At 46.8% G+C, this 12,908-nt stretch overlaps 1 protein-coding gene across 2 annotated transcripts in view; it reads right to left on the bottom strand.

The window, feature by feature from the left end:
• BEND4 (BEN domain containing 4) overlaps window positions 1-10,702 on the bottom strand; it is a 29,680-nt gene extending 18,978 nt beyond the window's left edge. For both annotated transcript variants that reach the window (XM_056334510.1, XM_056334520.1), the window contains exons 1-2: window positions 10,275-10,702; window positions 1,750-2,316 (exon numbers count right to left, since the gene is read on the bottom strand). In XM_056334510.1, coding sequence (XP_056190485.1) covers window positions 1,750-2,316; window positions 10,275-10,644 — 937 coding nt within the window. In that variant the 5' untranslated portion in view covers window positions 10,645-10,702. The remainder of the gene's footprint in view (window positions 1-1,749; window positions 2,317-10,274) is intronic.
• Between the last annotated feature and the right edge of the window lie 2,206 nt (window positions 10,703-12,908).

Below are 12,908 nucleotides of genomic sequence, written 5' to 3'. Positions count from 1 at the left end.
GAGTTCTGAACAGCTCTGTTTGCTTAGTTTATCTAAGATGGAAATTAAGTCAGCTTTCAATCTGCAAGTACTTTCAAACAGAAAAATTACCAAGGCCTATACAGCACTTCATTTAGTGGAGCAAAGCCAATGGCTACAAGCTGATTTCAGATAGGCAAGGAATAAGGCACTCGTTTTCACCAGTGTAATTAACCACTGGAGTCAGCTGTGAGGGTCAGAGGCAGAGCTACTGCTCACCAGAGTCTCCAACTCAGGACTGGAGGTCTTCTGAGATACCACTTGAGACAAATATGAGTCGTGCTTTAGTCAGTCATAAAGATTGCTGGGTTCAATATAGGTGACTGAATGAAAGCTGTAGGTCAGATTACAGACCCTAATGATCATTTTTGGTCTTATACACCTAAAGCCAGGGCTCAACAGGAGTTGAAGTCCACATGATTCCCTTTGTCACAGTGTTTCCACATGATGTATGAACCACTACTGAATCCAGTGAGAGTGCATGAGTTATGGTGACTCCAGATTTTGGGAGAGGTGGGGGAAACATTCTAAATTTTGGGTTTTCTCTGCACAGTGTTGCTTATGGGATTTGCTGGTACCCCTAGGGACCAATGTACAAAGGAAAAACACAATGTAAAACAAATAATGCATGATACATCACTGAGAGCTGGGGAGAATTATGAAGACTGCTGCTTGCTTTTTGCTCAGATTTTGCAACCGCAGGTACATACTGGGGCAGCGGTTGGTTACTGCCTTCTTACTTTCTACATAGTTAACATCTCTGAGATATTTTCTCTCTTGCAACCCATGCTATGTTATCCGTGCTTTTCTGCCACTTAGGGATTAGTTCAATTAACTTTGCACGTACCTACCCTAAGCACCTCAAGCTTCATCTAGAAAGCTGCAGCTCCCCAACATTTATATGTGTCAGAAGTGTGTTGCAGACTTCCTTTCTTTGCTAAATTCCAATTTGCTTTTAGTATTATTTGAGGTGTATTTTTGCCTGTCTTAAATTTTAGAGGACATGGGTCCAAGATATTTTGTTCTTATCCAACACCATATACTCTTCAAGTATCTCAGTGCACCTTAACAATGAGAACCAAGTTTAAAGGGGCAAGAGATGTTTTCCACAGAGGAGGTTTCTATTAGATAAGGTTTTTCTGTCTGCTTTCTCTCTCCCAGTGGCTGGTAGGTATTGCTGAACTGGATAAGTTGTTGTCAAGCTTTTTTTTCAGGTTTTATTTGAAGATGAATGGGAGGAGCTGTATTTATGCTTCTCACTGAGCTAACAGCAATTTAAGAGATACTGTTCAAGGTAAAAGGCAAATCTATTTCAGTTAAAAGTACGGATGCAACTTTGAATAGTTTCTTTAAGTAACCAAAAAAGAAGCCCCAAAGAGGAATTAGGTTTATAAGCTGCAATGTAACTTAAAGAACAAGACAGATAATTAGGTATAAAAGCATATGTTTGAAATTACTGTGACAAACCACCTGATGTTTGGAATTTGGGATTAACAGTACACCCCATCCTGAACACAGCCTACTAATCTAGGAATCAAGATCCATATGGATGAGTACCAGAAGATAATTTTCTGCCGGGCACAGCTACAGGAATTTTGGCTGGAGACAAATTCCAGTGTTCGATTGCTATGATCGCAATATTAAAAAATGATGAGAACAACTTCAAACAAACTACTACCCAAACTGTTTTTATCACTGACTGACAGTATCAGATGGCAGGGGATTATTTACCTGGAATGCTCTCCAATTTTCTACGAAGTTCCTCATTTTCTTGTTGCAATGAAATTACCTCCTGCTCTAGCTCTTGACATCGAGGGCAGTAACCTTCTTCCTCTTCCTCCTCTTCCTCCTCTGGAAGTGTAGAAGATGATGGGTGACCATGAGATTCAGATGTTGCTGGAGATGTCCATCCACCTAAAGTATGTACTGGAGAGGTTGAAAGTGGATCCACATCTGCCAAATGGCTAAAATCATTTACTGATGAGGTGTTCTGAGAAGGAAAGCTCCCAGAAAGCAAATAGTTCTGAAGGGAATCGGTAAAAACTCTCAGAAAGGCTGAGGTTTGTTGCTTCTTTTGCATATACTGCATCTCTATGTCTAAAATGTCTGACGTCTGACTATGGACCATTTTCCCAAGCTGACATTGCTCTTGTCTTTCACTATAATTTGGGTTTTCCTGCTTTATACAAGAAATCATGGACTGAGAGTGGTTGTTGTCCAGTAGTTTTCCACCACAATTTAAGAGACTTAGAACCCGGCTGCATTGTTGGGCAAAGGCATCCAGAATCATTCGACTCTCTGCAACAAAAGAAAAGATGAATCACAGAAACCCAATGCAAAAGGTTATGCCAGGCAGTAGCAGCTAGATGGATGTACAGAACTGTTTACAGTAGCATGCATTTTATTTCTGAACACATTAAAATTATGGCTTCTGCTTTAATACTTCTGCAACACTGTGATTTAAAACAACCCTGACTTTGCTTCTATTTTGAGAGTGCCCTCATGCCCTTGCTGTTCATCAGAAACGCATTGTGATGACAGTCACTGCTTACTGCCATCTTCTTTCAGAGGGACTAAGAAAGTAAATGGGGAAGAAGATACAAATTCCATCCTATCTGTGGAAGCCTACTTCAGGCTGCTGGTGGGTATTGCCAGTACATATTTGCAGGACTTTGCACTACACCTTCATCCTATGCCCTGTTCCTCTCCAACAAGGCTTCCAAGCTTCCCCCCCCCCTCAACTTTCATCTTTGCTGCACTTGCTTGACACTATGCATGAGACACTTCACATGACCCACTCCCAATTCTATGGACTTTGTTTCTGTTCCTTTTGCTTTAAGTTCCAGGTATGTCCAAGAACAACTCAAGAGCAATAAGCACAAACCCCTCTTCTCACACTGAGGAAAGGCATCAAATGTAAACTACGAAGCTCCTCTGGTCAGAAGAGGAATTTTTTTCTGTCCTGCTGACCTCCTATGAGTTTGTGGGCAGCCCAGTATCATGCAGCAAAGAGCAGTACAGATTCTTCAAGCTTCTCTGGACATAATCAGGAAACCCTACATAGGGCTGTGCAGCAGTTTCTGGAAGCAGCAGCCCAGATCTGGAAGTAGGGTAAAGATGCCATGCTGCACCTAATCAGACCTGCCTCTAGTGACAGGAGGTGTCACGTCTCAGGGAGCAATAGCAGCTACAACCTAAACCTACACAGTAGGATGTTTCATTCTGCAGTGGCTATGTATACAGCCCAAGCTCTGTAACAGCTCTTGGACGTGGATGGAAAATGACCATGACATTTATGATACGACCTGTTAGGTTCCCCAATAAAAATAATGCCTTTTAGATTTTTTTAGCTTATTCATAGCTGAGTTCCTCTAGGTGTCTAAGAAGATGTAACTAACATTTTGCATGAGGAAAAAAAAGAAAAAAAAAGACTGGTAGGTTTAAGCGCTGCCAATTTTGGAGAGCTTTCTCAGGCAGGCTTGACTTTTAGAAAGTGACAAATGCATTTACTTTTGAAAAGGCAACCTGCTACATAAATGAGACTAAGCACCCCAGACCTTCATTTATCTTAACTTCATCAGCAGAGATGAAAACTTGGCCTCATCACACTGATAATACGTAAAGAACAGAAAGGTTCAGAATTTGGGCCTTTAAAGAGGTGGCACTTCTCACAGTACTTCTCCACGACACAGAAGATACACCTTCTGGTGGAAAATCTACTTCACACCAAGGTTAGTACAGCTGGCCTGAAGAATATTTGAAAGAACACTGATCTGCATTTTTACCATCCTCCAGATCTCTGCAAAGAGGGCCAGGCTGAAGCAGCACACAAGTGCCTCCAGCCTTGAAGGCAGCCCGAGGAGACCTGCCCGGCATGGCACCCAGGCACGTGATCTTCGCCGTAAGAGCAGGGACGTGAGGGGGACAGAGCCAGCACAGGTGCAGTGCTGGGCTGCAAGGCTGCCCAGGGCCGAGAAGAGAAAGCCCACCAGCATGTGAAGGAAGGATTGGGCTGGCCCCAAGAACATCCTTGCAATCAGCCTCTTGTGCTAACGAGTCACACCACACCCTTGTAGACAGGCTCAGACAAACCAGGGCAGATTTCTCCAACACATCTTTGATGCGAAACGTTAAGCATTGCCCTCTGTCCACACTACAAACTCAAAAAGGGCAGAAATGCAGGGGCACGGCTGCCCTCTTTGCAAGTGGGTGCTGGTGAGGGGCCAGGTGCTCTATAGCCTCCATACCTGCTGTCCTGTCTTTAACCCTTATGATGCAAGCTCAAAATAACACAGCACAACAGATGTAACATCAGTTAAAAGCACAGAACCCCAGTGACTTTGCAGATTCCTGGCTGGGACCTAGTGATAGACCAGAAGAAAATCAAGAAACTCAAGCATCCCCAAGAACTTCAAGCTATGCTTTCTCTGCTTTACTTCTTTACTTCCCACATTTTCCCTTTAAAATTATTACAGGATGATATTGATCAGAACTTTGCAATCCTGCTGCAGAACAGTTTTTTCATTCATTTTAATCCTATAATCTGATTCCAGACCTTAAGTCATATTTACTGTTTGTATTTTAATCATTATGGTCCTTGTTGACAAAACAGTCACTCATTCTTTGCATATCCTTGTTGCAAGGGGACAAAATATGAATGAAACAACTGAAAAGGGATTAGATTAGCATGAGAGATGTTACTCTAATATTATTGTTTCTCCTAAAATATGGCAAAAAGTAACCTGACATTTCACATACCAGTTTCTGAAGAATTCTATAATACACACTAATATCAGTAAAGATAAAATTAATGATGAGTTCTTTTATAAAATTGAATGCATTAGGCATATTCACCGTGATACTGGCTTAAAATGTAACTGAAATTTTATACAGAAATGACAGTATTGATTTAATCTTCAGTTCAGTATCAGATCAACTACAAAGACACAGTAACAGCAATTACCGTTTTTTTTCTTAACTTTAACCCATACTCAAAGATTTAAAAATGAAAGTCATGACAAGGCAGGACTATTCTGAAATGCTAGCACAAAGATTTGCGAATGTTTTTTTTGTGGGTACCGCTGGGCAGTAATAGCGAGGGATGTTCTCAGCACACGTTCTGGAAACATCTGTCTCTGTGCTGAAGCGGGTACTACTTTGAAGCGACTTCTACATCAGCAACAGTACACGTACCCACAGTCTGAACAACCCTAAATGAGAATGATAACTGCGGTTATTTCTTGTGATGGAGAAGAAACAAAAACAAATGCTGCCCATTTAGCATATATCATAAAAACTGGGATTTCAGCTTTTACGGACTGACTGTAATTAGAAATGCAAGCACTGTGCAATGTCTAATCACTAAGAAATGACAAAAAGTTGTTTTTATGTGATTACTGCTGAATAATCACTCATCTATGATCCCTAATTGATTTAATGTAATATATGTATTTTCTAGGAACGGAGGATTCTATTGAAATGACTGCACCGGACTAAAACGGTGTAAACGGTTTATGAAAGTCTTACTGTGATACTCCTTTTCCTTATTATGATGCTCACCAACTATGTAATTCTAATGCCTCAGACCCCGCAGTCTTTAGTCTTACAGAACTTCTATTGGCTTTAACTAGACTTTTGCCTAAAGGTGGACTTGCCAGATCAGGCCCATAAAGTGCTAACAGAGCAGGATTAAATGGCTAAAAGTGTCAGTATTCCTAACCAGATTATTTAAGAGTGCAAGCAACCAGAAGATACCATCATATGGCAAATCAGGTACCAGCTCCCAAATACCACATTCATCTTTACATCTTTTTCTCATTCATGCTGAACTACAGGGCTTCTTATCCAAGTGCCAGACTAAAACCAGTGTTTTAGGAAGAACAAACTTCCAAAACTCAACCTGACAACATACACTGATGCATCAGAAAGATGTCTCGAAAGACTGGCAGGTGTAACATCAGCTTTTCCTACACCTGAGGATCTTTTCAATCTTAGACCAGACTTAGACCAGACAGCTTTATTACTAAGGAATCGTGCTGGGTCTCAGTGGCTCTGGATTCAGGTGGTGGCTTTTCCATAGTTTCCTTCGTAATCTTGGGCAGCTGGTTTAAGAAGTCTTAATTATTGAGTGGGTCTGAACTCAATACCATACACTCTCCCCTGCAGGGCATGTATTCATTGGTGCTTAATTTTCAGCAAGATTCCAAAGTCCAGGCTTCTTAGCAATTTCAATCATCTCACACTTTACCTTGCAGTGTTTCAGTCCTCTCACCTGATGATTTGTATTTCTTGATTTTTTTTATTAGTATCATATTATTATTAATTTAGGTCCTGGGGCAGCAGCTCTGTACCCTCCCAAATGACTATCCATTCATACAGACTTTGTCATTATGTTTTTAGATATGAACACTGCTGTAAATATCTATGATTGGGTCACAAAACTGAAAGCATTTGACACCTCCCATAATTAAGTGGTGCTTTCTAGAGGATTTTGCATGAAGACCACTGATAGCCCACTGGATGAAGACTGCAAGTGTTTGATCACTGCAGTACTGATCTGACAATCTACTTCTAGATGAGGGTTCCCAACTTCTCAGTGCAGGCCAAAAAAATGATCTTCACCTTCTTTGTTCACTTAAAAACACTTTGATCAGTCTAGACATGATAGAAGTTTTATTAACTGGTCATGTTAAACATGCCAGGTGTTATCACTGGAATAACAGCTCTAAGACAGCTCTGCTCTTCTCTACTTTTCATCAAAGCCCACCTTAAAATTTAAGGCACGTTGTAAGGTCTACAACATGCCTTCCTAAGGAAGAAGACTTTCTTTGGTGGACTATGATACTGTTTAACTTACATGCTACCAAACACAAAGACACACACTGTTTTCGTACCAGGAAAATAATCTGAACAGACTATTAAAAAATTAATATTTTACACGAGAAAATGGGTATCTGCTGGTGCTTTGAATGTACCTGTTTGTGTGGCTTACTGCAGCAGCAGTGGTCAGGGTAACCACTATTCAGTAGAGCAGAGAAGGCTTGTGTTGCAGCGCAGCTCCACATTTCTCACTGTAAGATGACATTTCTCATTCAGGATCTTTCTCTACAAGATGGGATCCTGAGCTAGATCTTTCCTCACCATGTCACAGGATGAAGAACACCTGCTTTTCCTCCTTCTGCTAACCCCACTTCCTGCAATTCTTGTGGAGTTTGCAGGCCAGGGTGGTCTCTTAAGAGAGGGACTGAGGAAGAAACAATTCATTCTTGGCAAGAGCTTCAACCATTAGGAAAAGCTTAAAAAAAATCAGGAAGAGTCCTTACTTGTGGCTGTGTGTGAGATGCCCACTCTCAAAAGAAAACTTGGTGCTCTGACTCCCAAGGGGCCAGAAATGTCATGCCTGAAGATTAAGAACCAACTGCATTAAGGTTTAAGTTGCTAGCACCTAGTTAGACATCCCAGGAATGGTATTTTACTAGCCAGCTTGCTCACTGTTGCCTGGACAAGTGGAGAGGTATCAGCAAAAAGAGGGGAATCTCTGAAATTGACCTTGCAAAATGGGTGTCCCTACAAAACCGTGATCCACAGCCCTCCACCCCTTCATTCAAGTAATCACCCACCAAGTGCGACGGGTAAGCTACGTGGGAAAACTGTGCGAGTCAGGGATGGTGACTGTCTTGCCTTGTGGAGAACAACCCAGTGGACCTGCAGCTGGATACGTGCTAAAGGATGGATCCTTCCCTTCCTACAACATCCACCACTTGGAAGATGAACCTCTGGCTATGAGGTGCTCTGGAAAGGGCCCAGCCTGTGCCCCTTGCTGCTGTGGGGAACCCAGGAGCTGGGTGGGCAGAGACCCTGTGGGCATCGGGCAAAGCACAGAGCAGCCATGCACGGAGCACGGACAAACACTCCCACTCCCCTGTGGCAAAACCCCAGTTCTGCTTCCCGAGCAGCAGTTTGAGCTATTAAATTGGCTCACACATTTGTTAAGAGCATTTCAAGGCTCTGGATGACAAGATGGAAGCACTTCACATACATACATCCCCGAGGTCCCCCCTAGCTCACCCTCACAGCTCCCTGCTCAGCTTATTGGTGCCACACCTCCTCCAACACAAGCACCTGGTGCTTCTCCACCACCAAGTAGGATCAGCAAAGCTCGTACCTCAGGATTACCATACCCAGGAGGTCTAAACCTTGCTACTTGCTTTATCAGCCTCTGGTAACAACTTGTACAAAATTCCACTTCTGCACACAGTAACAAGTTTTTGGTTTGTTTTCTCCTGTTCTGTTTGGCTTGGTACTTAAGTCTTAGCTGAGAGAAGGCTATGTTGGGACCTATATAGGAACCTAAAGTAAAGCCTGGATGTGTACGTGACAGGACAGGGACTTCACAGTGCACAAATGGCTGTTCCTTAACTACCTTTTTCTTTCAGCATAGGACTGAATCAATGCCAAGCTCTGAAGCCTGTTCTAGCACAGCACCCGGTTAGTACAGTCTACAGAGGCATGAGAAAGTCCAAACTTCTGCTCATCAAAGCCCAGAGGGTTTTGCTGTGAATTTGGCCTCATATATCATCTACCATACAGCTGTTTTCCATGGTGTAGTCTGCTTCTGTAAAGAAACGTAGGTGTCACATGTATCGGCAACGTTTTGATTGTGGGCTACAAAAAAATACTGAACTACCACCATTTGGGCATTTCATAAGAAGTACTTTCAAGAAAAAAGAAAAGATGACCTTCTGCCACGGATCACAGGACGACGTGTCAGAGCCGTGAATTTTCAGGCTAATCTATTCAAGTATTAAACTTTTTTGGCAAAGTACTTGAATTATTTGTAACAAGACATGATAAAATTAATCCAGTACACGGCTGCTTCTGTGCAAAAACAGGCATTAAAACACAGCCATATATCCTATTAACTAGCATATCTCCCTGTTTAGTAAGGAAATGTCATCACATTTGTTACAAAGGCAAACAGCAACATACCAAAACAGGATCCAATTTTTCTAAATAAATAAATCAATGATGTGTCAAAAATTAACAGATGAGTTAATATACCCGATGTTATCAAAACCAGATGGTGCTTCATAACATTCATCCTGTTCAGTCAAACCCTGAATATATTCTGGACCATCAGTATATAAAATAGGATGCTGCTATTTGTGATGGCAAACAAAAGCAATCATGCCTGCCAAGCACATACTATAACAGGCAGCATTTCAGCTCTGCTAGACAGAAAGTAATTAGAATGCTTTTAATGTCCAAAAGAATGATGCTGATAGGCTGCCACAGATGTGTAGATTTATGAATATTTATATGGTGGTTTATAGCTGACACTTTTATCAGTTGAAGAAGATAAAATATCTGCCTGACTCAAAAGCTTGACAGTCAGGTTAATAAAATCTCATTAAAGAGAATGACCTATGCAATTATATAGGATTTATTGTAATTCATTTTTGATTGTACTCTGCTTAAAGATGCAATTTCCCATTTCCTGATGCCAAATTTAGGTTGCATATCAAGATCTACGTGGTTTTTAACTCCAAGCCATCACCAGAAGAAAGATATGCCTTCAGCATCTCGGTATCTTACACCTTTAAAGAAAAAAAAATGAAATAACCCGATCTCCCGTTCCTCGCTGCATCTTACGGAAACGGTGCGGGCGAGCAGCCGATCTATTTCCCCTCTGTGAAAACCGCCACCCCTGTACCAGCAGCCTCGCCGTCACCAGCGGCTCCCTCCGGCAGCCAGCCCCGGCCTGCCGCCCCCCCTCCGGCCGCGACCGCCAGCCCGGGGCTGCCCCCCCGCCCCGCAGACGGCAGCGCCGCTCCCGCAGGTGCGAACCGCCCGGCGGCGGCTCACCCCGCCGGCGGCTGGCGGCACGGCCCCGACGGCAGCGCGGGGGAGGGGGGGGGCGGCCGCCACCTCCTCCCCGGTCCCCCGCCGCCCCGGGGGCGCCGCCGGCCGGGCAGCCGCCCCGGCCCCGCCCGCCCCCGGGAACTTTAGCGATGCCCGACCGGCGGGCGGAGCCGGCCGTTCGCCCCGCGCCCCCCGCGCCCAGCCCCGGGGCGCCGGCCGCCGCCGGCCCCGAGGTGGGGCACCCCCGCCAGGGGCCGAGCCCGCCGCCACCCCCCGGGGGAGGGGGCCGCGTGTGTGCGTGCGGGGGGGGGGGGAGCCCGCGGCCCCCATCCCGCTCCCGCCTGCTGCAAAGTGCCCCGCGAAGTTGCACGGCGGAGGAGAGGAGTTGCGGGTACCTGCGCTCAGCTCCGCGCCGCCGCCCCCCGCCGCCGCCGGGCAGGGGCCGTAGCGGCCCGAGGAGCTCGGGGCCGGCGGCGGCGGCGGCGGGCGGGGGTGGCCCTGGGCAGCGCCGGGGGCGGCGGCGGGGCGGGCGGGCCCGTTGGGGAAGGGGCCGTGCGGCGCGTAGGGCAGCGGCTCGGCGGCGTGCGGGAAGGGCTGCCCCGCTCCGCGCCCGCGGGGCACCTCCACCATGGTGGGTCTCTCGTAGCGCTTGGCCAGCGCCGCCCGCTTCCCGGGGAAGGTCTTCAGGACGCTGTAGGGGCCCCGCTGCTTGTAGATTTTGGGGGTGCTGGGCCCCTCCTCCGCCGGCTGCATCTCCTCCTCCATCCTCCGCCGCCTCCCCCGGCCCGCCGCGGCCCCGCTCCGGGGCTGTGTCTGCCGCCGCCGCGGCTCGTCTCTGTGGCACGGCGGAGCCACGGCGCGGCAGGGCGCCGGCCTGATTGACAGGCGGCCGCGCCAATGCCTGGAGGGAGACGGGCGGCGACCGGCAAGTGTTTAGGGTAATCTCTGCTAATGGCAGCGGGGCGGGGAGGCGGGCTCTGGCGGGGCCGCCGCCGCCCCCGGCACCCCGCCGCGGGGGCAGGTGAGCCGCTGGGCGCCGCCGCGCGGGGTGAGCGGCCGCGGAGCCCCCGCGACCCCCCGCCCCCCGCCCGGGCCGGCACGGCCCTCCGGGGCGGCGGGGCACGGCCCGGGCCGCGCAGCGCGGAGCCGCCGCGAAAACTTTGTGGCCCCTGTGCCGGGCGCGGAGCGCGGCCGCCGCTGCCCCCGCTGCCCTGCCCTGCCCGGCCCGGCCCGGCCCTGCTCCCCCCGCAGCGAGCAAGCCGCCGGCCCGCCTCCCCGCTTACCAGGGGTGCAATAAATAATGCCGTAAATAAAAGTATTTGGGAGTCCAGGACCTGTCAGAGTTGATTAGGGCACAGAGGACATTTTCTTTCTCATTATGCAAAAGCATTTCATGGCGAAATAAAAGAGGTTTCGCTGTAACTCATGCATGTCATATTTCCAGGAATCCGGGAGATTAATCACATTTAACATTATTTGCAACGCCCCCCACCCCCCCCCCGGCTCCCCGCTTTTTGCAAAGTGCTGGAATGAGGCGGACGCCGGGGCAAAGGCTGGCCCCGCTGCACCCCCCCCGCCGCTCCCCCGCCTCCTGCCCAGACCCTTTCAGGGACAGTTAAGAAATAATGAAGCGCTGGTGAAAGACAGGAGGAGAATGAGATGCCATCGAGAGACGTTTCTGAGAAATGGTGGAGATCTGGGTGAGATGGGAGACAGCTGAAACTGAATGATATGTTGAAGAAAAATAAATGATAACAAACCGCTCGCTCGCTCTCCCCATTCTTTTTCTGCGAGGCAATTTTATATTTTGCATTAACATTTCCCTTCTTCTGTCCCACTTCTCTCCTGCTTCTGCTGCTATAATTTATCAGGATTACAATAAGCCCTCTGGCTTGTGGAAGTAAAATTACAGAACACCTTAGTTATATTTAAGCGGTGGTGGTGGGAAATCATTCCTCTGTCATCACGTGGAGTTTCGGCCACATATTGTGGTCATTGCTCTCCCATTTCAGCTTTATTTATTTAGTCGGAGTTGGGCTCGCTGGAAATGAGAAGCGACCCTTCTCTACTGATGTAATTAACTCCAGCGGTCTTCGGCCCCTCTCCTGCAGAAAAGTCGAGCTAACTTCTACAAGCCAGGCATTTCTTTCAGGCAGGGCGTACAAGGAGCTGGGCTGTTGCTGGTTTTGATTTTTTTGACAAGTAGAATAAATCAATTCCTTGTAGCAGCCAAAAGCCTCTAAGTAAAGGCTAGTGTAATAGAAATCACTACTTTACTTAAGCAAAATCTATCATAAGTCTTTTTGTTTTCTGACTGACTCTTTGATCGCCTGTGCCTTAAAAAAAAAAAAAATGTACTGTAATGCGAAAGAGAGACTGGAAATAAGTGTAGAGAGAAACTCTGCTTCCACTCAGAAATGAAATGCGTCCTCCACCTTGTCTCATCTGACCGGCCTCTACCGCAGCTGCGACCAGCAGCTATCGCAGGTCAGTACATTAATAAAATTGTATAAAGTTAATATTAGGCTGTTAGTAGTTAGTTTCAAAGAAACAGCCCAAAATGACCTGCTGAAGTGTCAACTACATCCCTAGGCACTCGCTACTGTTTGGTGTTGACGCCTACCCCTCTGCTCCTGCTGGAGGAAACAACCCTTGCCCTACCACAAGCCTCACACAGAAAACTGGGGTTGGCAGGTGACGTCCTCCAAGCTGCCTCCTTTATCCGGGGTCCCTGCAGCTCATCAGGCAGATGCTGGATCTCTACGGACATGAAGAGAGAAGCCAGTTTGGGGTTAAAGGAGTCCAAAGCCACTGAAATAAGGTGGGGACCTCAGCCAAGAGGAAAACGAAATAGATACTTTATGCACTGAATTTCCTTCTGCTGAGGTTTGACAGTGCCCACCACCAAATGCCCCTTTGGTTGTTTTTAGGAAGGCTTTGCTTTTCATCTGTTCTGCTCTCTTTTTGGGTCTACATACCCAGTGATTCTTCTGGGTATGTAGACCTAAAAAATGTATTGGGCTCACCTG

Source organism: Falco biarmicus, chromosome 1 (assembly GCF_023638135.1).
Source record: "Falco biarmicus isolate bFalBia1 chromosome 1, bFalBia1.pri, whole genome shotgun sequence".
Lineage (NCBI taxonomy): Eukaryota > Metazoa > Chordata > Aves > Falconiformes > Falconidae > Falco > Falco biarmicus.
The sequence above is the reverse complement of the archived record's forward strand: the minus strand, read 5'-3'. Positions and strand labels throughout refer to the sequence as shown.